General features: G+C 49.0%; 1 protein-coding gene across 2 annotated transcripts; it reads left to right on the forward strand.

The window, feature by feature from the left end:
* rfx1a (regulatory factor X, 1a (influences HLA class II expression)) lies at nt 1–22,823 on the forward strand. Of its 2 annotated transcripts, XM_066707757.1 has the most exons (19): nt 3–196; nt 2,779–3,166; nt 7,046–7,155; nt 7,268–7,372; nt 7,771–7,869; nt 12,644–12,738; nt 12,998–13,424; nt 13,520–13,701; nt 17,399–17,518; nt 17,679–17,794; nt 17,915–18,033; nt 18,295–18,404; nt 18,551–18,702; nt 18,857–18,954; nt 19,251–19,400; nt 19,521–19,729; nt 19,823–19,976; nt 21,602–21,647; nt 21,859–22,823. In XM_066707757.1, the coding sequence occupies exons 2-19, from the start codon at nt 2,803–2,805 to the stop codon at nt 22,014–22,016; spliced, it is 2,814 nt and encodes a 937-aa protein (XP_066563854.1). In that variant the 5' UTR covers nt 3–196; nt 2,779–2,802; the 3' UTR covers nt 22,017–22,823. The 2 variants fall into 2 exon arrangements, with proteins under 2 accessions (XP_066563855.1, XP_066563854.1); XM_066707758.1 differs by lacking the exon at nt 19,823–19,976 and having other exon boundaries at nt 1–196; nt 21,859–21,994.
* The last annotated feature ends 373 nt before the right edge of the window (nt 22,824–23,196 follow it).

Consider the following 23,196-nt stretch of genomic DNA (forward strand, 5'->3'; position numbering starts at 1 on the left):
GAGGAAGGCGGGTGGTTAGCAACAGTTGCCCCGGTGAGGACGAAGCGCCATAGCCACGGTAGTCCTGGCGACAAGAACCCAGCAACGGGAGTCAACAACAACAACAACCGGATCCGCGAGAAACACCGAAAACACCCCAAACACCCAAACTACACCCGCACAGCACAGCGCACCGGGAGGCACCGCGCAGGCCCAGGTGAATACAGCCGTCACTTATGCTGCTGCTTGTGTTTGCGCAGCGCCGAGCGGCGAGCGCGGCTGTGTGGCGGCGCGGGCGCCGGCGGAGAGGGGCCTTGTGGGGCGAGGGCCGCGCCGCCGGGCGCTTGTTATGACGATGTCAGATCCGTGATCCGGGTACAAGATGGCGGGTGTGGCGAGAGGGGGCCGCGGGGTGTAGTTCGGTTGGCCAGCCTCTCGCTCACACAGGCGGCCTTCGGGGGCAGCGGTCTGCGCGGAGGGAAGGGGAAGAGGAAGCGGGGCGGGGGGGCGTGTGTCTCTCTCGCCGTGGACTTTGGGAAGTGGCGCCGCGCCGCGGTTTGATCAGTGCGCTGGCTGCGGTCGTTCGGGGCTTCAGTGCTCCGTGTGAGGCCGCTGGCTCTGTCTGGAAAGTTTCACGTCGAAGTGGCGACAGTGTAGTCAGCGTCGGCGCGCTGCTGTCAGCGAGAGTGACGTCAGGTCGAGGCTCCTCTGGGGGGTGGGGTGGGGCGTGATTGACACGGACGGCAGCCAATCAGAAGAGGCGGGTGGGAGAGGCCAGCCAACCGCAGGGCGCTGTGCGCGGGGCGGGAGCGAGGCTGACAGCGCGTGCTGTCTGTCACGAGCGAGGAACGTTAGGGATGCAACGAGTGCTCGAGAGTGACGTCATGCCGCGACACGTCACAGACGAGCGCGTTTGTTTTTATGAACGCATGTATATTTCTGATTCAGTCACAGGTCGCCACTGCCCTGCACTCCCTTTACATCACATTTCTCTTCAGCGAGCCAGCAGACTCGGGGCGGAATGACAGGGCAGCGCTGTGACGAGAAGGGACAGATGTGTGTGCGGGGCAGGTTGTGATGATGAAAAGTGCACAGAAAGCGACTCTTTTATTAGGTGATTGGAGGTTATTGGTATGGTGGCCGCCCGGGGTCACGCTGTGGATCTGTCAGTGCAGCACGTGTCCAGCAAAGTTTACTTTTCTATTTATTTCTGACAGTAAAATCATCACCTTCAATGACTTTCCCAACATCAATGACATTTTACTACCACAAGATAATACATCTTGAACTATTAATATGAACGATATTTATTTTTGTATTTGTAAAATTACAAAATGAAGGACACTTGTCTGTTTGCGAAAACATTGAGAATATTAATGTATTGTTATTGTTGTATTTTGTATGACTTCTGCTGGAATGCATTGTTGTATTGTGTGCTATTACTGGTGTCCTACACTGTACTTGTGATGTATTGCTTCGCTGTCTATAGAGTGCTTATACAAAGTCTACACCCCTTTTCACAAATTTCACCTTTTGTTGCCTTATACTGTGCAAATGTCTTTTTCCATGTATCTATACATCCTACCCCACAACTTCCAAGTCAAAAATGTCTATACAAATAAAAACTGAAATAGCTTGATAGGATAAGTGTCCACCCCCCTTGTAATAGCAGTCCTAAATTAGCTCAGGTTTAAGCAATCATGTTCAGTTTCACACACTGTGTTAAGTGGAAGTGGCTCCATCTGTGTGAAACTGTAGTGATTCACGTGGATCCAGGGTAAAGTCAGCAGCTCCTGTAGGTCCCTCTGCTGGGTCGTGCATTTCAGAGCAACGACTCAACCATGAGCACCAAGCAGCTTTCAGAAGACCTCCTGGACGAGCTGTTGAAAGGCACAGATAAAAATATCAAAGTACATGAATATCCCTTGGAGTCGGTCAAGAGGATCATTAAGAAGTGGAAGGTGTGTGGCACCCTGAAGACCCTGCTAGATCAGTCCGTCCAAACTGGATGACTGAGCGAGATGGATACTGATCAGAGAGGTCCGGATGGATTGTGTGTATGTACACCCACTGTACACACACACACACTCCCACACCCTCCCTCCCTCCCTGGAGTTCCCCATCACAGCAAAGTATTTCACAACACTTTCACATCGGAAGAAGGAAACGTCCCTCCTCCCCCCCTTCACTCTCTCTCTCTCTGATGAGTGTGTGAGTGGTGTTGAGTGAGTGTGAGTGTGTATTAGATTATGCACTGTAGTGCAGTGTGTGTCACAGCAAGGCTCAGCAAACAGGGTCAGTGTTCAGTCTGTTACTGCGCACAACGTTGTGTGTCAGTGTTTAGGATCTACTACAGCACAGTGTTCACTGTCTGTTCTGTTTTGTGCCAAGACAGCGTGTCAGTGGCAGTGCTGTTGTGTGTGCTGTGGTGCTGTGTCAGTATTGTGTGTGCCGTGTCAGAGTGGCTGGCAGGCAGTGAGTCCATGCAGAGAGCTGCTGCAGTAAGCCCGGCTGATCACATTACAGCACTGCCCTGGAACAGGACACCTTGTACTGCCCCTCACCCCCCCTCTCCGCCTCCCTGTCTCTCCCTCTCTGTGTGGCTGAGACAAAGTGGCCGAATGGCACACTCGTTATCAACATTTGACTACTTGGCTGTTTTCCTTTTTCTGTCCGTCTGTCTTTCTCTCTCTCTCTCTCTCTCTTTCTTTCTGTTGACATACTGTATTAATGCCACCCCTTCACTCTCTCTTCCCACTGATTTTTCCCTCATTCTCTTCCCCTCTCTCTCTCTGTCAGGTACGTGCAGTGTTGGGTCTGGCCATGGCGACTCCAGCATATGTGGCCGAGCTGCAGCAGAGCTCCCAGCCACCGGGGGGCGGTGTGGTGACGGGACAGAGCCAGCCCCCCCCCGCGCCGCCCCCTGCCCCGCCACAGTACCTGACCGAGCTGCAGGCCGCCGTCGCCACCCCCACTCCCGCCCCCTCTGCCTCCTCGGCCCCCGCCCCCCCCGCGGGACAGAGCGTGACCGCAGCGCCCCCCCCCGCTGTGGCCCCACCCTCGCAGAAACCAGCAGCCCCCCCGCAGGCCCCCCCGCCCACGCAGTACGTCACCGCAGAGATACAGAGCTCCCCTGGGCATCCCGGCGGCCAGAGCACCGCGCAGTACATCGTCGTCACTGTCACAGGTGGGCCAAACACACTGACACAGGTGAGACATACAGTTGGGTCCATAAATAATAACTGTCATCATTTTGTCTCTGTACGCCACCACTATGGATTTGAAAGGAAACAATCAAGATGTGCTTGAAGTGGAATATGAAGTCCAAAGAGCTGCCACTGCGAGTGAAGCAAGCCATCATTAGGCTGAGAAATCAAGAAATCAATCGGAGGGATAGCAAACACATTAGGTGTGGCCAAATCAACTCTTTGGTACATCCTTAAAAAGAAAGAACGCACACCAAAAGGCCCGGAAGACCACGGACAACAACTGTGGTGGATGACAGAAGAATTATTTCCCTGGTGAAGAAAAACAGATCAAGAACATCCTCCAGGAGGTAGGCGTATCTGTGTCAAAGTCAACAGTCAAGAGAAGACTTCACCAGAGTAAATACAGAGGGTTTACCACAAGATGGAAACCAGAAACAGGAAGACCAGATTAGAGTTTGTCAAAAACATCTAAAGAACCCTGTACAGTTCTGGAACAACATCCTATGGACAGATGAGACGAAGATCAACTTGTACCAGAATGATGGGAAGAGAAGAGTACGGAGAAGGGAAGGAACTGCTCATGATCCAAAGCAGACCAGCTCATCTGTGAAGCATGTTATGGCATGAGCATGTATGACTATGTATGTATGTATTTATTGATGATATGACTGCTGACAAAAGCAGCAGGATGAATTCTGAAGTGTTCAGGGCTATATTATCTGCTCAGATTCAGCCAAATGCTTCAAAACTCACTGGACGGCGCTTCACAGTGCAGATGGACAATGACCCGAAGTATACTGCGAAAGCAACCCAAGACTTTTTTAAGGTGAAGAAGTGGATAGTTCTGCAATGGCCAAGTCAACCACCTGACCTGAATCCAATTGAGCATGAAGGCAAAACTGAAGGAAAAACACCCCAAAACAAGCAGGAACTAAAGACACTGCAGTGCAGGCCTGGCAGAGCAGCACCAGGGAAGAAACCCAGCATCTGCTGATGTCTATGGGTTCCAGACAGGCAGTCATTGACTGCAAAAGATTTGCAACCAAGTATTGAAACTCACAATTTAATTCATGATTATGTTACTTTGTCCAATTACTTTTGAGACACTAAAATTGGGGGGGACCACATATTAAAATGGGTGTAATTCCTACACTGTTCACCCAGTTTGGATATAACTACCCTCACATTAAAGATGAAAGTCTACACATCTTGATTGTTTCCTTTCAAATCCATTGTGGTGGCGTACAGAGCCAAAATGACGACAATTGTGTCACTGTCCAAATATTTATGGACCTAACTGTACACACACTGACACAGGTGAGCCAAACGCTGCTATACACTGACACAAGTCAGTTTGCAGGTGTGCCAGTCCCATTATGTGTGTGTGTTTGTGTGTGTGTGTTTATTTCAGGGATATCTATATCTGGAGTGACCCAGCCAGTGTCAGGTAACATGGTGTCACGTTGCTGCAGAGAGAGAAGAAGAGAAGGAGGGGGGTCAAAAGAGGGAGAGAGGGGGTGAGTGGGAGGGAGGGAAGGAGGGAGGGAGAGGAAGACTTATGCAATGATGGAGGCCAGCGAGAGGGAGAGGGAGAAAGAGTGTGTAATTTTTCCAGTTTTCTAGGGGCTCACAGCCCTAGACACAACACAACGATGCGGTGCATGGATAACAATTATGAAAATTATTCTCTATTCATAACTCATAACAAAAAGGAAAAAAGCCTGAAACGATAGAGGAGCCGTCCCTATCCGCTGGACTGCGGCCGCTCACACTGTGGGTTTAAAGCTGAAATAAGATGAGGTTTGGCAGCGTGGGCCAGAGGGGTCAGGGTTCGTGAGGTTGAGGGACAGCAGAGCGGCTGTGTGGGGAGTCTGAGCTGTCCAAGCTGCCGGGTTCGGTGCTGCGAGGGCAGGAAGTGAGCTGCGGCACTGCAAAATGGGTACAGACACGCATGCACTCACACACAGACACACACGCACTCACACACAGAGACACACACATTCACTCACACACACACACACGCACTCACACACAGACACACACGGACTCACAAACACACCCTTACTCACACAGATCTACATGCATCACTCACAGACTCACACACGACTCACACAGACACACGCACTCCAGTTGCCACAAGGGAAGGCTGTCCTCCAGCCTCTCCACACTGGCATGTCCTGGGGAACCCCCCTACTGCCCCCCAAACAGCCTAGCTCTGTCCGGCTTGGCTCTGCTCGCCTCAGTGCAGTGTGGTGCGGCTCTGTGTCGCTGGTTCCTATGCCAGTCCAGGCAGAGCAGAGAGAGGGATTTCAGTAGAGGCTTACCAAGAACAAGACGACAGCACAGTGTATCACAGCACAGCGTGTCACACTACAGTGTATTACAGCATAGCATGTCACAGCACAGTATGTCACAGTATAGTGTGTCACAGCATATTGTGTCACACTACAGTGTATTACAGCATAGCATGTCATAGTACAGCATATCACAGCACAGTGTATTACAGTGCAGTAAAGTATAGAGCAGTACTGTGTGTTACAGCATAGTGTTAAACAGCACAGCGTATCACAGCACAGTGTATTACAGTGCAGTAAAATATAGAGCAGTACAGTGTGTTACAGCATAGTGTTAAACAGCACAGCGTATCACAGCACAGTGTATAACTATCTCACAGTGCAGTAAAGTGTAGCAGTACAGTGTATCACAGTACACTGTATCATAGTACAGTACAGTATCACAGCACAGCGTATCACAGTATAGTGTGTCACAGTACAACGTAAAACAGCACAGCGTATCGCAGCACAGCATAAAACAGTACCTCACAGTGCAGTAAAGTGAAAAGCAGTACAGTGTATCGTAGTACAGTACCGTGTGTCACAGTACAGTATATTGTAGCATAGATGAGCAGTTATAAGGGCCTGTTACTGTAATCTGTCTCCTGCTAGTGGTACTGCGGTGATGGGGCCCACGGTGGGTCACAGTCAAGAGTGTTATTCCAGAAACACAGCCCTCACCTCCGTCACAGAGTGAGAGAGGGAGCTAGAGATGGAGAGAGAGAAAGAGAGAGAGAGAAAGAGTGAGAAGGTGTGCTGCCTGACCTTTTTCAGTGTGGTTATGCTGTCCCCCCCTCTCTCCTCCTCTCCCGCTCTCCCCACCTGATACCTGTGTTTATGTGAAGGAGGGATTGCTGGATGCAGCCCCAGAGATTAGCTGTCCAAGGCTACTCTCAGGATATAAAGCTGTGGAGAGAGCAACAGGCCTAAACACCACCCACCTCCTCTCCCTCTCCTTCTCCCTCTTTCTCTCCATCTCCATCACTCTCTCTTTCCTCTCTCTGCATCCTGAAAAATGATGTACTACCATAACTGGTTTTATAACCTGGACTGCGGATACCGTGAGTACAGATCTCTCCATCTCCTCCCTGTATCTATCCTTCTCTCTCTCTCTCCCTCTCTCTCAGTGCAGTGTTGGTGTACTGTAGTGCTCAGTCAGTAACCCCTCTCTCTTTCTCTCTCTCTCTCTCGGTGCAGTGTCAATGTACTGTAGTGCCCAATCCGAAACTCACTCGGTGCGTCTGTATTAACCCCTCTCTATCTCTCTCTCTGAATGTGTTGTAAATGTTCTGTAGTGTCTAGGCAATCTGTCAGTTGGCCAGTGTGTGTATATGAGCCATCCCTCTCCCTCTCTCTCTCTCTCTCTCCCTCAGTTACAGTGTAGTGTTAGCAGCGCTGGTGTCCTGTACTGCTCAGTCAGTAAGACAGTGTACATCAGTATTAACCACCTGGTCCCCCCTCCTCCTCCTCCTCTTCCTCCTCTCTCTCTCTCTCTCTCTCTCTCTCTCTCTCTCTCTCTCTCAGAGGGCACCCTCCATGCCAGTGACTCTGTGTCGGACTCCAGCCCCCCCCCGGCTGTGGTACAGACAGGTGTACCCACACAGGTGGTGCAGCAGGTGCAGAGCACACAGCAGGTAAAGTAAGAACCCTAGACCTCGTCTCATTCTCACCTGTAAATGAAAACACACAGCTACCCATGATGAAGCTCTCTCTCCCTCTCACCCTCTCTCCCTCTCTCCCTCTCAGCGTCTGCTGGTCCAGGGATCTGTGTCCAAGGCCTCGCCCGTGTCGGCTCTGCAGCTGCCCTCTGTGCAGCAGGTCACTGTGCCCTCCCAGGTAACTCTCCCACAGGTAATACTTGCACAGGTAACACACACACTCACTCAGGTGACACGCACAGACACACACACACACAAAGCAGTTATAGCAGACTGGAACGAGACCTGGGGAGCCCTCTGTTTTTTTGTGCTGTTTTACTATTGTAGAGGTGTCATTGTATTATCGTGACGTTGTTGAATCTCTGTGTGTCACGCATTGGTGTGTAACTGCGTCCCTCTTGTGTGTCTTGTCACTGTGTTGTTGTGTAACTGTAACTTGTGCATCACTTGATTTGTAACGGTCATACTGGTTGTATCACTGTGATTCAGTGTGTCTATCAGTGTGTCAGTGTGCTGCTCAGTGTGTGTATCAGTGTGCCAGTGTGTTGCTCAGTGTGTCTTGGTTAGATGTGTTGTTCCTCGGTCTCTCAGCAGAGGTCAGAGGTGCAGGCGGCTCCCCAGACGGCCAAGACTGGACAGAGCGGCCAGCTGACGGTCAGCAACCTGCAGCAGGTACACCTCACACAGGAGGTGAGACACGCTGACATGCTGAGACACTGACTCACTGAGACACTGACATGCTGAGTGACTGACTGACACATTGAGACACACTGACACGCTGACACTGAGCACACACTAGTGTCTTTACAGTGAGATGTATAGTGTCTGTACAGTGGGATGTATAGTGACTCTGTACAGTGAGATATATAGTGACACTACAGTGAGATGTATAGCAACTGTACAGTGAGATGTATAGTGACTCTGTACAGTGAGATGTATAGTGTCTGTACAGTGGGATGTATAGTGTCTGTACAGTGGGATGTATAGCATCTGTACAGTGAGATGTATAGTGACTCTACAGTGAGATGTATAGTGTCTGTACAGTGGGATGTATAGTGACTGTACAGTGAGATGTGTAGTGTATTTACAGTGGGATGTATAGTGTCTGTACAGTGAGATGTATAGTGTCTCTGTACAGTGAGATATATAGTGACACTACAGTGAGATGTATAGCAACTCTACAGTGAGCTGTATAGTGACTCTGTACAGTGAGATGTATAGTGTATTTACAGTGGGATGTATAGTGACTCTGTACAGTGAGATGTATAGCAACTCTACAGTGAGCTGTATAGTGACTCTGTACAGTGAGATGTATAGTGTATTTACAGTGGGATGTATAGTGACTCTGTACAGTGAGATGTATAGTGACTCTGTACAGTGGGATTTATAGTGTCTTTACAGTGAGATTATAGTGACTGTACAGTGGGATGTATAGTGTATTTACAGTGAGATGTATAGAGACTGTACAGTGAGATGTATAGTGTCTGTACAGTGGGATGTATAGTGACTGTACAGTGAGATGTGTAGTGTATTTACAGTGGGATGTATAGTGACTGTACAGTGAGATGTGTAGTGTATTTACAGTGGGATGTATAGTGTCTGTACAGTGGGATGTATAGTGTATTTACAGTGGGATGTATAGTGACTGTACAGTGAGATGTATAGTGTCTTTACAGTGAGATGTATAGTGACTCTGTACAGTGAGATGTATAGTGTATTTACAGTGAGATGTATAGTGACTCTGTACAGTGAGATGTATAGTGTATTTACAGTGAGATGTATAGTGACTCTGTACAGTGAGATGTATAGTGACTCTGTACAGTGAGATGTGTAGTGTATTTACAGTGGGATGTATAGTGACTCTGTACAGTGGGATGTATAGTGTATTTACAGTGAGATGTATAGTGACTCTGTACAGTGAGATGTATAGTGTCTTTACAGTGAGATGTATAGTGACTGTACAGTGAGATGTGTAGTGTATTTACAGTGGGATGTATAGTGTCTGTACAGTGGGATGTATAGTGTATTTACAGTGGGATGTATAGTGACTGTACAGTGAGATGTATAGTGTCTCTGTACAGTGAGATATATAGTGACACTACAGTGAGATGTATAGCAACTCTACAGTGAGCTGTATAGTGACTCTGTACAGTGAGATGTATAGTGTATTTACAGTGGGATGTATAGTGACTCTGTACAGTGAGATGTATAGCAACTCTACAGTGAGCTGTATAGTGACTCTGTACAGTGAGATGTATAGTGTATTTACAGTGGGATGTATAGTGACTCTGTACAGTGAGATGTATAGTGACTCTGTACAGTGGGATTTATAGTGTCTTTACAGTGAGATTATAGTGACTGTACAGTGGGATGTATAGTGTATTTACAGTGAGATGTATAGAGACTGTACAGTGAGATGTATAGTGTCTGTACAGTGGGATGTATAGTGACTGTACAGTGAGATGTGTAGTGTATTTACAGTGGGATGTATAGTGACTGTACAGTGAGATGTGTAGTGTATTTACAGTGGGATGTATAGTGTCTGTACAGTGGGATGTATAGTGTATTTACAGTGGGATGTATAGTGACTGTACAGTGAGATGTATAGTGTCTTTACAGTGAGATGTATAGTGACTCTGTACAGTGAGATGTATAGTGTATTTACAGTGAGATGTATAGTGACTCTGTACAGTGAGATGTATAGTGTATTTACAGTGAGATGTATAGTGACTCTGTACAGTGAGATGTATAGTGACTCTGTACAGTGAGATGTGTAGTGTATTTACAGTGGGATGTATAGTGACTCTGTACAGTGGGATGTATAGTGTATTTACAGTGAGATGTATAGTGACTCTGTACAGTGAGATGTATAGTGTCTTTACAGTGAGATGTATAGTGACTGTACAGTGAGATGTGTAGTGTATTTACAGTGGGATGTATAGTGTCTGTACAGTGGGATGTATAGTGTATTTACAGTGGGATGTATAGTGACTGTACAGTGAGATGTATAGTGTATTTACAGTGAGATGTATAGTGACTGTACAGTGAGATGTGTAGTGTATTTACAGTGGGATGTATAGTGTATTTACAGTGGGATTTATAGTGTCTTTACAGTGAGATTATAGTGACTCTGTACAGTGGGATGTATAGTGTATTTACAGTGAGATGTATAGTGACTCTGTACAGTGAGATGTATAGTGACTGTACAGTGAGATGTGTAGTGTATTTACAGTGGGATGTATAGTGTCTGTACAGTGAGATGTGTAGTGTATTTACAGTGGGATGTATAGTGACTCTGTACAGTGAGATGTATAGTGACTCTGTACAGTGGGATGTATAGTGTATTTACAGTGGGATGTATAGTGTATGTACAGTGAGATGTATAGTGACTCTGTACAGTGGGATGTATAGTGTAGTTACAGTGGGATGTATAGTGACTCTGTACAGTGAGATGTATAGTGACTCTGTACAGTGGGATGTATAGTGTATTTACAGTGGGATGTATAGTGTATGTACAGTGAGATGTATAGTGACTCTGTACAGTGAGATGTATAGTGACTCTGTACAGTGAGATGTATAGTGTATGTACAGTGAGATGTATAGTGACTCTGTACAGTGAGATGTATAGTGACTGTACAGTGGGATGTATAGTGTATTTACAGTGGGATGTATAGTGTCTGTACAGTGGGATGTATATTGACTTTTTACAGTGAGATGTATAGTGTCTGTACAGTGAGATGTGTAGTGTATTTACAGTGGGATGTATAGTGTCTGTACAGTGTGATGTATAGTGTATTTACAGTGAGCTGTATAGTGACTCTGTACAGTGAGATGTATAGTGTATTTACAGTGAGATGTATAGTGACTGTACAGTGAGATGTGTAGTGTATTTACAGTGGGATGTATAGTGACTCTGTACAGTGAGATGTGTAGTGTATTTACAGTGGGATGTATAGTGTATTTACAGTGGGATTTATAGTGTCTTTACAGTGAGATTATAGTGACTCTGTACAGTGGGATGTATAGTGTATTTACAGTGAGATGTATAGTGACTCTGTACAGTGAGATGTATAGTGTCTTTACAGTGAGATGTGTAGTGTATTTACAGTGGGATGTATAGTGTATTTACAGTGGGATTTATAGTGTCTTTACAGTGAGATTATAGTGACTCTGTACAGTGGGATGTATAGTGTATTTACAGTGAGATGTATAGTGACTCTGTACAGTGAGATGTATAGTGTCTTTACAGTGAGATGTGTAGTGTATTTACAGTGGGATGTATAGTGACTCTGTACAGTGAGATGTATAGTGTCTATACAGTGGGATGTGTAGTGACTGTACAGTGAGATGTATAGTGACTCTGTACAGTGAGATGTATAGTGTCTCTGTACAGTGAGATGTATAGTGACTCTGTACAGTGGGATGTATAGTGTCTGTACAGTGGGATGTATATTGACTTTTTACAGTGAGATGTATAGTGTCTGTACAGTGAGATGTGTAGTGTATTTACAGTGGGATGTATAGTGTCTGTACAGTGAGATGTGTAGTGTATTTACAGTGGGATGTATAGTGACTCTACAGTGAGATGTATAGTGTCTATACAGTGGGATGTATAGTGTATTTACAGTGGGATGTATAGTGACTCTGTACAGTGAGATGTATAGTGACTGTACAGTGAGACTGTAGTGTAGCCGGTTGCTGTTGTCTGTTGTGTGTTGTCAACAGGGTGCACAGTCCCTCACCTCGCACAGACCAGACAGAGCAGGCGGACAGGCACAGAGAGAGGGAGAGGGACAGAGAGGGACAGCAGGATTGCAGTGCGTCCCAGACAGGCAGACGCACACAGAGACAGACACATGGTTCCCCTCTCCCTTTCCCTCCCCCTCCCCTTCCCCCTCATCCTCATCCTCTCCCCTGGCCCACAGCCCCTGGGATGAGGACTCGGAGCAGTACCCCTTCCTGCTGCCTCCGCTCCCTCCCTCCCTGCCCTTCCCGCTGAGGGTGCATGTCTGGGAGGCAGCGCCTCCCGCCGGCCCCCCTGCTACTGTGCAGGCCCTGCCCCAGCTGTGGCCTTACGAGAGACAAGGAGTCTCTGCCCTGAGAGTAGGTCACTGAGAGAGAGGGATAGGGGTGAGAGAGAGAGAGAGAGAGAGGGGCAGGGGGGATAGGGGTGAGAGATAGGGAGGTAGAGAGATAGAGAGAGAGTGCGAGCGGGAGGGTTAGGACCCTGTGTGTGTGTGTGTGCTGTTGACCTTCTGTGTGTGTCTGCATGCTGTATTAACTCTGTGTGTGTGTGTGTGTGTGTGTATGTATTAACCCTGTGTGTGTATTAACCCTGTGTGTGAGTGTGTATTAACCCTGTGTGTGTATTAACCCTCAGTGCGAGTGTGTATTAACCCTGTGTGTGTATGTATTAACCCTGTGTGTGTGTGTGTGTGTGTGTGTGTGTGTGTGTGTGGCGCAGGTGCAGCAGCTGCAGCAGGTCCCAGTCCAGCATGTCTACTCCAGTCAGGTCCAGTACGTGGAGGGCGGAGATCCCAACTACACCACCAGCACCATGTGAGTCTCTCCCCCTCTCTGTCTGTCCCTCTTTCTGTCTGTTCCTATCAGTCTATGTGTTCCTCTCCCTCTCTCTGTCTGTCTCTGAGTGTCTGTCTGACTGCTTAATACAATGTGATATTCCCCTCTCCCTCTCCCTCTCTCTCCCTCCCTCCTTCCCTCTCCCTCTCTTTCTGTCTGTCCCTGTCTGTGTCTCTGAGTGTCTGTCTGTCTGTTTAATACAATGTGATATTCCTCTCTCCCTTTCTCTCCTCTGTAGACGTTCGGGCTACACATACCCCGAGACACCCCTGTACACCCAGACCGGGGCCACGCCCTACTACGACCCCCCCCCCGCCTCAGGCTCACAGGTCACGACCCCTGTGACCTCCCAGGCTGCGTCCAGCCCGGCGGGGGGAGGGGGCGGGGCCACGGCCGTGTCCATGTTCGTGTCGGGGGGTGGCCAGATCGTGGCCAATCCCGGCGCGGCAGGCGGTGGGGCAGCGGGCGGAGGAGGAGGAGGAGGAGGGGTGACGGGCGCGGCTACAGGGGGGGGCGGGCAGGCAGGGGGGGGTGCAGGTGGAGGCGGGGGTGGCGGAGCAGGGGCTGGGGGGGGGAGCTATGTCATCCAGACCACCGGCTACATGCTGGGCAACAGCGCAGCCAACCAGACCTACTCCCACACTACCAGAGCGTCGCCCGCCACGGTGAGGAGAGGGGGAGGTGGCGGGGAGGGCTCAGCTCCTGACCGCGGCTGTGTTTTGGTGGTGACACTGTTTCCCGTCTCCCCTCCCCCTCCAAGGTGCAGTGGCTGCTGGACAACTACGAGACGGCCGAGGGGGTGAGTCTGCCGCGGTCCACGCTCTACTGCCACTACCTGCTGCACTGCCAGGAGCAGAAGCTGGAGCCGGTGAACGCCGCCTCCTTCGGCAAACTGATCCGCTCTGTGTTCATGGGCCTGCGCACCCGCCGGCTGGGCACCCGGTACGTCACCACAATTCGCCACACTACACTACACCACACTACACTGCACTACAGACTGTTGTTTGTGTTGTGTATTGTGCTATTTTGACTGTACTGTGCTGTATTGTACCTGTGCTCTGACTGTGCTGTGCTCAGGGGGGGCCAGGGGGGCCACCACCACCCCACTATTAACTTGGTAAATATTAATATTGTAAATAAAATATTGCTATTCACATTAATAATGATTTGATACGAGCTACACTGCAAATACAGTAAGTATTTTGAAGCGCTAAAGAGCACTAGTGTGGCTACAATATGTGATGATAATGTATTAATGTACAATACATAACTGTTACACATGAAACCAGAGACAACTAATATTTGCAGTTTATCACATTTGCTTGCAGAACTCATTGTCTGAACACTTGCCGGAAAAACAAATAAAACTAATCATTTTGACTAATTGAAGTCAGTATGTTGGCCACATTCAAAATTCCTGTCTGCACGTGTGTGTGTTTTTAATCACAGATTTCAACATCTGAAATATCAGAAACTACAGTATTTTATTTACCATTTGATACCTCTTTATCTAAGAGCCTGGGCTTTTTCAGGGGAGGTGAAGACAAGGAAGTCGCAGGAGTTAATGGACGTTTTAAAAAGTTTTGAATCTCTGTCTGAGTGAGACCGCTTATTGCCACCAGCGCTTATTGGTTGAGCTGAGGCTGCGCAGTTCTGCACTGTCAGTGTACAGCGGGACGCGGAGGAGCGCAGCTTCTTGTTGGAGAGATGAATCAGTACCCGCTTGTAAGGCAAATCGAGCATGCGCAGGCACACATAATGAGCATATCGTAGGTAAACGATAATTACATGAAAATGTGAGTAAACGTTATTTCACAAATAAAAAGGTGCGTAAACAGCGTTTACGTGCGTTTACCCTCCACTACAACCCTGCTCTGCAGGCTTAAATAAGTCAGCGGTTCTCAAACTGTCAAATGAGCGTCCCTGAGCAATGACAAGAGGTGACTCATAGTCCTCCTCATAGTTTACTAAGACAATACAACCATAAGTTGCAAAATCATGAGAAAAAAAAGTAGGCATTTGATCAATATAGAGATCAGTAGCCTATGATTGCCAAATCCCATTTGCTGATTTTAATTTACTAGCTTATTAGCAAACTTGATCATTGATGCTGCGGAACTAGGTAGCAGAGTTAGAGCATATAGAAACAAAAACAGAAAAAGAGCAGACCTCTTGCAGATCCAATCTGTAGAACCCGTCTCTGAAATAACTGGAAAAGTCGTTGAGATAAAGCAAATAGAACTTTAATCAAGTCGGCTCGGAAGCACCACGTCAGGGAATTCCTTCGGTGTGAACTTAATGTTTACAAACATGAGTGAAGCTTTATAGGGAAATCATGTAGAATGTTGTGGCCGTTCATCCAATCAAAGGCTTCAAAAGATGCAAGCTGTGGAAAGTTTGTAGGCTGCCCTTCCCAAGGGAGGAGGTCATCATGGAGGCAGATGTCTGGTCCTGTTACAGCATCCAAACGGTACGATCTTGTGGTTTTCTTAACAACGAGGTAACATCTTTAGCTTTGAGAGGAGAAACAGGAAATCCACACACAGACAAACCCAAGGGTGGATACATTCGGGAAAACCCATATGCGATGCATTCGGAGAAACCCATTTCTCTTATCGTACAAAAACAGAAAAAGAAGCATAGAGAATAATTTCAATAGGATACATCTTTAACAACCACTTTGTTGGTTTTGCTAGACTAGATAAAGCTAATTTGCTCAGTCTGTATACAAGTCATTTCTAATGCTAACATCAATATAAAACATTATATAATGATCACAAAACACTTTCTTCAACTTTCCTATACAGAGTCTTCACTATCAATGCAAATGCACATCCACCATGTTTTAATACAATGCTATTTGGTGGCAGGTCAGGTGAACTGGGACTGTCCAGTTAAAGTAACTAGAAAAAAAACATACAGACAGGTTTATCTACACATGAAATGTCATCGTCATTAAAACAGTTAGTGTGCAAGCAAGCTGCTGTACAGCAATAAGAACAAGGCATAATCAGCTAACATCACCTTCTCTTGTGCTTGTTTTTCCTTCAGTGTATTTTTGTGCGCCAGGTTGGTGCGTTCTTAGTCTTTTTTCCGCCATTAAAATTTGGATGTGTCCCAATCCTATTTCTTTGTTTCTTTTTTACTACTACAGCCAGCGCATACCAAAACCAGATTGATGGCAGGTTTCTAGCGCATAACTTATGTTTGATTAAATGATCAAACATAAAATCCAATCTGAAAAGTGATGACTGGGATCAATTATAGAAAATATATTCAATTTATTAATTATTAGTTTTGGCTAGGGGGCACCCTAGCGGCCGCTTATGTTGCTTATGCCTAGAAACGGCTCTGCCTCCAGCTGGGTCACTCGCAGCTACGGCTAATGTCCCTAAATATCCCCAAACCTTTTTAAATCAGTGAATGTCCTGATGTGAAAAATACAAAAAAATGTTTAACGGCCTCATAACAAATGTGCTTTTTTCTATCTTTTAAGCAATGGATGTGAATGAAACTTTCAGGACATATTTAGAAAGTAAAGGTTAACCCATTAATGTTTAAAAAAAGTGATGACACCCCGGAATTGCTTCGCTGTCAATCAGCTGATTAAGCTGGGGTTCAGTTTATCTCATCCGCACTATGTCATCACGGTCATAATAAAATATTGTTTATAGACAAGCTTCTGGTTTTGAGTGACGCAACACGTGGGGGCGGGTTCTGCGTTGAACGTGAGTTGTGATTGGCTGTTGTCTAGATCCGGGCATATGGGGGAGGGCTTTATGATGAACACTGAGCTGTGATTGGTTGATTGACTTGCAGGCGGGAGTTTGTGTGCATTACATCAAGTAAAGATAAGCCAAATGCAATAGGAACTAACATGTTTTTAGTTCATGATTGAAGAGTTGCAGAAAATAGCAAGAGTGTGTGGTAGAAGGTTGATTCTTTATTCTGGCAGCTGCAGGGGAGCCTGACAGGAGAAGTTTCCTCAGACAGTCTCAGCAATTCTGAGTTACAACTGGTATTTTATGGGTTGTGTGCAAGACAGAGAAGACCGTTCTTTCATTCTTGATAGGTGCAAACAAGCTTACTAAGCAATTTGTAACTAATTAACAAGAGACATTTAAATTACTTACTACATAGACTTTATGAATTAATAACCTCTTGGTCAAGGATGCCAACACAGCAAGTTTTGTTAAACAACAAGATGTAGTGAAACAACAGAATACAGAGCCTTAGAGATAAGATATATATTTGAAATAAGAGAAAGAATCTATACTGTTTGAGGGAGGCTGTGTCAGCTTTAACCAGGTCCAAAGAGTAACAGAGAAACAGAGTCAGCTTTAAAACTCTAGGAATGTGAAATGTATCCAGAAGTATTACATTTAGTTCTAGAAATATTACATTTAGATCTTCAATGATATTTTCATTTACGTCAAGCTCTGTGCGTTTAAATATCGTATATATCCTTAAATTACGGCATTAAAAAGTGATAAGTGAAAAGATCTAGTCGGGTTATTGTGGGTTTCAAGGTGAGGTAAGTTGCTGAGTTGTATTGTAACTGTACTGTACCTGTGCTGTATTGTAACTGTGCTGTACCTGTGCTGTGCTGTAACTGTGCTGTACCTGTGCTGTGCTGCAGGGGGAACTCTAAGTATCATTACTATGGGCTGCGGATCAAGGCCAGCTCCCCCCTGCTGAGACTCATGGAGGACCAACAGCACCTGGCCATGAGACAGCAGCCCTTCTCCCAGAAACAGAGGTACTGACACACTGACAACTGACACACTGACACACTGAGCACTGACAAACCAACAGACTGACCACAGACAACTGATACACTGACCACTGACACACTGACACACTGGCCATGAGACAGCTCCGCAGGCTCTCGTGATAACCATGCCCATTGTGCCCTGCAGGCTGAAGCCGGTCCAGAAGGTGGAGGGGATGTCCAATGGGATGGCGCTGGGGCAGCAGCAGGGGGCGGGGCTCTCTGACATCAGTGCCCAAGTGCAGCAATACCAGCAGTTCCTGGGTGAGGAGAATGCCGGGCCACACATGACACAGGCCACACATTGACACAGAGCTCCACGCTGACACTCTCTACCATCTCTTGCCCCTCCTTCCCTGCCCCTGCACTCCCCCTCCCTCCCAGATGCCTCCCGCGCTCTGCCCGAGTTCCCTGAGGTGGATCTGCAGGGTAAGGCCCTGCCGGCAGGGATCTCCCTGGAACACATCAAGAGCTTCCAGCTGCTGTACCGAGAGCACTGCGAGGTCTGTGTGCCTGTCTGTGTGCCTGCCTGTGCATGTCTGACTGTCTGTCTGCGAGTCTGTCTGTATGTGTGTGTCTGTCTGGTGTGTCTGTCTGGTGTGTCTGCCTGTCTGTCTGCCTGTCTGTCTGTGTGTCTGCCTGTCTGTCTGTCTGCCTGTCTGTGTGTCTGATTGTCTGCCTGCGTGTGTGTGTGTGTGTCTGCCTGTCTGTGTGTGAGTGTCTGTCTGTCTGCCTGTCTAACCCTCTGTCCTTCCGTGTCCCAGGCGATCCTGGACGTGATGATTAACCTGCAGTTCACTCTGGTGGAGACGCTGTGGAAAACCTTCTGGAGATACAGCGACAGCACGAGCAGCGAGGGAGCCAGTCTCCCAGTGTGAGAGAGACACACACACACACACTATACACACACAATACACACACACACACACACACACACACAGACATACACACTGACACAGAGAGACACACTCACACACACACACACACACACCCCTTGCTGACGCCCCTTGCTCTCCTCAGGCACGACGAGTCGGAGAAGCGCCTCCCGCAGCGCAGTCTGGTCCTGCTGTGCAAATACGAGCCGGTGCTGCAGTGGAGCCGCCACTGCGACAACACGCTGTACCAGGGCCTGGTGGAGATCCTCATCCCGGACGTGCTGCGGCCCATCCCCAGTGAGCCCCGCCCCCGACACGCAACACACTGCAGATCAGACACATTGTAACTGCGCACTGTGTGTTACTGACCCTGTGTGTGCCAGCCTGTGTCAGAGTCAGAGTGACACTGTGTCAACGCCTGTGTGTGTCAGTGACCTGTGTCTCTGTGCAGGTGCCTTAACTCAAGCCATCCGAAACTTTGCCAAGAGCCTGGAGAGCTGGCTGACCACGGCTATGATGAACATCCCCGAGGAGATGGTCCGAGTCAAAGTCAGTCACTGTCCACTATATATCCGCTGCCCACTATATCCACTGTATACACTGTCCACTGCCCACTGTATACACTGTCCACTATATACATTGTCCACTATAAACACTGCCCACTGTATACACTGTCCACTATATACATTGTCCACTATAAACACTGCCCACTGTATACACTGTCCACTATATACATTGTCCACTATAAACACTGCCCACTGTATACACTGCCCACTATATACATTGTCCACTATAAACACTGCCCACTGTATACACTGTCCACAGTCAGGGTCCTGTACCTACAGGTGACGTCAGCGAGTGCGTTTGCACAGACGCTGCGCAGGTACACATCTCTGAATCACCTGGCGCAGGCGGCACGTGCCGTCCTGCAGAACACTGCGCAGATCAACCAGATGCTGAGCGACCTCAACAGAGTGGACTTCGCTAACGTGCAGGTCTGTCTCTGTGTCTGTCTGTCTCTCTCTGTGTCTGTCTGTCTCCTGATCTCTGTGTGTGTCTATGTCTCTGTGTGTCTGTCCATTCTGACTGTCCTGTTCCCCCTCCCCCTCCCTCAGGAGCAGGCGTCCTGGGTATGTCGCTGTGAGGACAGTGTGGTCCAGCGGCTGGAGCAGGACTTCAAGCTGACGCTGCAGCAGCAGAACTCCCTGGAGCAGTGGGCGTCCTGGCTGGACGGGGTGGTCAGCAGCGTCCTGAAGCCCCACCAGGCCAGCCCGGCCTTCCCCCGTGCAGCCAAGCTGTTCCTGCTCAAGTGGAGCTTTTACAGGTGAGGAGATGGGGAGAGAGAGGAGAGGAGGGGACAGGAGAGGGGAGGCACAGACAGACACACAGACAGCTGGGCTCTGCCTGTCCCCCGCAGCTCCATGGTGATCCGGGACCTGACCCTGCGCAGCGCCGCCAGCTTCGGCTCCTTCCACCTGATCCGCCTGCTGTACGACGAGTACATGTACTACCTGATCGAGCAGCGCGTGGCACAGGCGCGCGGAGAGACACCCATCGCCGTCATGGGGGAGGTACTGACACCCTGACACACTGTGAGACACTCTGACACACTGAGACACCCTGACACACTCTGAGACACTCTGTGAGACACTCACACTCTGACACACTGAGAGAGACTGTGACACTCTGACACACTGAGACTAGTACCACAGTAACCCTGCACAGGAAACTGCCATCACAGCAGCGCTCTCAAATTCAAATTCAAATTCAAAGGTGCTTTATTGGCATGATATGTTTTCACACAAGTATTGCCAAAGCAATTGGGTACATTGAGATTATATACAATAACATTAAGAACTTTATAAATATAAAATAAAATAGTTATTTACATTATTTTACATGGTTAATGTGCTGTGTTGTTGGTTTGGAGACATGGTTGTGGTTCTCTGGCTGTGTGGCAGGCTGTGATGTACTCTGCCGCGATCAGGGCGCAGTCTCTGTGCTCCCCCAGCCCCACTCTGAGCCGCGCCTCTGTGCTGAGCTGGGGGAAGTCAGGACTCTGCTGGCGAATCTGGGGAAGAAGGCGTCTCTGACCTGTGTGTATCTGGAGCAGGTCAGGGCGAAGTGCGCCTCTGTCTCTACTTCCCCACACCCACACTGTCCACACAGGCGTCTGTCTCTGGGGGTTCAGGTCTGCCTGTGCCGTCCGGTCTCCACCTCCAGGCTGTGGTCGCTCAGTCTGTACCTGGTCAGAGTCCGTCTCTGCTGGGGGTCTGTGACCCGTGTCAGGTATTCTGCCGGGCTGTATCCTCTGCCCAGGGCCCTGTATCACTCCAGCTTGTTCTGCTGTTTGGTTTGTTGAGCCCAGTGCTCGATGTAGCTGCGGTGCAGCGCCGCAGTGATGTGCTGGAGCTGGGGGGGCTGTCTCCTGCCTCGGCTGCTCAGCAGCTCTGTGCTGTCGGTGTGGCTCTGGGCACAGAGCCTCAGGGCCAGCTGGCCGAGGGTGTCTGTGTGGGGGTGTGTTCCTGCTGCCTCAGGGCGCTGTGCTGGTGGGTCTCTGGGCTGCTGAGTTTCAAGTGTAGCCAGTATTTCAGGGCTCTCTTCTGCACTGCACAGCCCAGAGGCAGTCACCCCAGTTCGGCTCGGCAGCCATTGTTGGGGCTGCTCCTGTGGAGCTTCCTGTGCAGGGCTTCTGTGGGGCTCCTCTCCCATTTTTCGAAGTCGGTGCTGATAACCGGGCCCCAGACCTCACTGCCATGCAGGAGGGCAGGATCACGCTGTCAAAGAGCTTCGTCCACAGCAGCACCGAGGGGCTCAGGGAGCTGATCCTCTTCCTGATGGTGTAGTCCGCCCTGCGTGCTTTGTCAGCGAGGGTCTTGACAGCGAGGGTGAAGTTGCCTGAGGAGTTTATTAGTAGGCCCAGGTAGGTGTAGCTGGCTGTGTGCTCTACTGTGGTGCTGTTGAGAGTGAAATTGTATTTTCTGCTTTGGATCCTGGCTTTCTTCTGGAAGATCATGATTTTAGTTTTGTCCATGTTGACCTCCAGGGCCCAGGCTCTGCCGCAGTGCTGTGTTGTCGGGGTCGCGGTGCTTTTAGTTTGAAAGTTCTCTACGTTTCTTGCGCATTGTTGCAGTCGTTGTCAAACCATTTTTCTGTCATGTTTTGTTTCTCTCTCTCTCTCTCTCTTCCTCTCCAGTTTGCCAGCCTGGGCAGGAGTCTGAACACACTGGACCCTGACAAAGGTACTGACCCCTGACCCCACACTTATTGCTACAGTAACGCCAGCGACGCACCTGTGTTCAGGAGGGGCGTCCTGATCCAGTCCAGGGCTTTGTGGATTAAAGAGCAGAGGAAATCCCACAATGCACTGCAGCTCAGAGACAGGCGAGAAGTTTAGAGAGGATCTGTGGTTACGCTACAGCCTTCATCTCCCTCTCTCTCTCCCTCTCTCAGAGGAGGACGAGGAGGAGGAGGAGGAGAGCGACGAAGACTGCCCTCAGGAGCTGTCTCTGGCCACGGACGGGGGGCTGAGCGACTCGCTGGAGCCGCCGGCCAAGCTGGCACGCACCGACGCCCGGGCACTGTTCACCACAGCAGCCTCGGACAACTGAGACAACACACACACCGGCCCGACGCACCCACACTGACACACCCACACCCTCGACACAGTGACCACCTCACACTGACGCACACACTGACACACACACACTGGCCACTGATTGGCCACACTGAACTGAACTGCCCTGTCAATCACAAAGCCACGGATAACAGACCACCAATCACAGCCTGCAGCAGGACGGCCTCGACTCCAGCGCCCGCCCGCCCATCACAGGCCGTCCAATCACAGATGAGCTGGACCGGGCTGTCAGTCGCTGGCCCAGCCCCGTTCTTGTTCCTTTTCCTCTCTCCCTCCGTCTCTCTCTCTCTCCCCCCCTCTGTTGTTCAGTTGTTGTTTTTGTTGCTGTAATGAGATTTAAAGTTTGTTTTGCGTCGCCTGCCTTCGTCTCGTCACGCGTGTGTGCGTGGGAGTTGTGAGAGGTGTATGTGTGTGAGTAGGGTGTAACTGCCCCCCCACCCCCATTGTGCCCCCCATCTCTTCTGGTGTTGTGTGTCTGTCAGTATTGAGTTTTTCTGCCAAAATGTTAATATATCAGATGAGCTGTGTTCACCAGACCCCGCCTCACCGCACAGCTCACACACTCACACTGCCCCAGAGACGCACACAAGACCCCGTCCCAGTCAGAGGCTGAACCCTCAGCCGTCGCGTCTCTAGTTCTGGTCCCTGGCGGCGCCGGGTCAGGCCCGTCCTGTGAACACAGCTCAGACAGCGTGCCTGGGGGGGCAGTCTAGCGTGGGAGGCAATTTTGTTTTAATTTTTAAAGAAGTTCTATAAATAAATTAAAGAGTTTTTAAAGGTGGTCTGTCCAGGGCGTCAGATGTGGCTTTACTTTCTGCTTCTGCTGGTTGGGACGACACCATAACACCCGTCACAGCCTCCTCCCTTTCACACGGTCTCTATCACAGCCCCCACCCTCTCACTCTCTGTCTCTGCCTCCTCCCTCTCACTGCCTGTGTCACAGCCTCTCAATTCAATTCAATCGAGCTTTATTGACCCGAGACTTTGGTAGGGAAGCAGGTTTAACGGCCAAATATAAAAATATCGTTCAATGTCTGTAGAGAAGAAAAATAATAGAAAAAAGCGATTCAGTCAATGAGTGTGGAGCTACAGACCAGCGCCGTGTCCAGTCCAGAGCGACCCTCGCTGTCCGGTCTCCAGTGTCCTCCCTGTCC

The sequence above is a fragment of the Amia ocellicauda genome, chromosome 7 (genome assembly GCF_036373705.1).
Source record: "Amia ocellicauda isolate fAmiCal2 chromosome 7, fAmiCal2.hap1, whole genome shotgun sequence".
Classification (NCBI taxonomy): Eukaryota; Metazoa; Chordata; class Actinopteri; order Amiiformes; family Amiidae; genus Amia; species Amia ocellicauda.

Bases quoted from the DNA above. Each gene is read 5' to 3' on its own strand.
- rfx1a (XM_066707757.1), top strand. From the start codon at position 2,803: ATGGCGACTCCAGCATATGTGGCCGAGCTGCAGCAGAGCTCCCAGCCA. The intron at 13,702-17,398 runs GTACGTCACCAC...GCTGTGCTGCAG, and splicing joins ACCCGCCGGCTGGGCACCCG to GGGGAACTCTAAGTATCATT. The intron at 17,795-17,914 runs GTGAGGAGAATG...CCTCCCTCCCAG, and splicing joins GCAATACCAGCAGTTCCTGG to ATGCCTCCCGCGCTCTGCCC.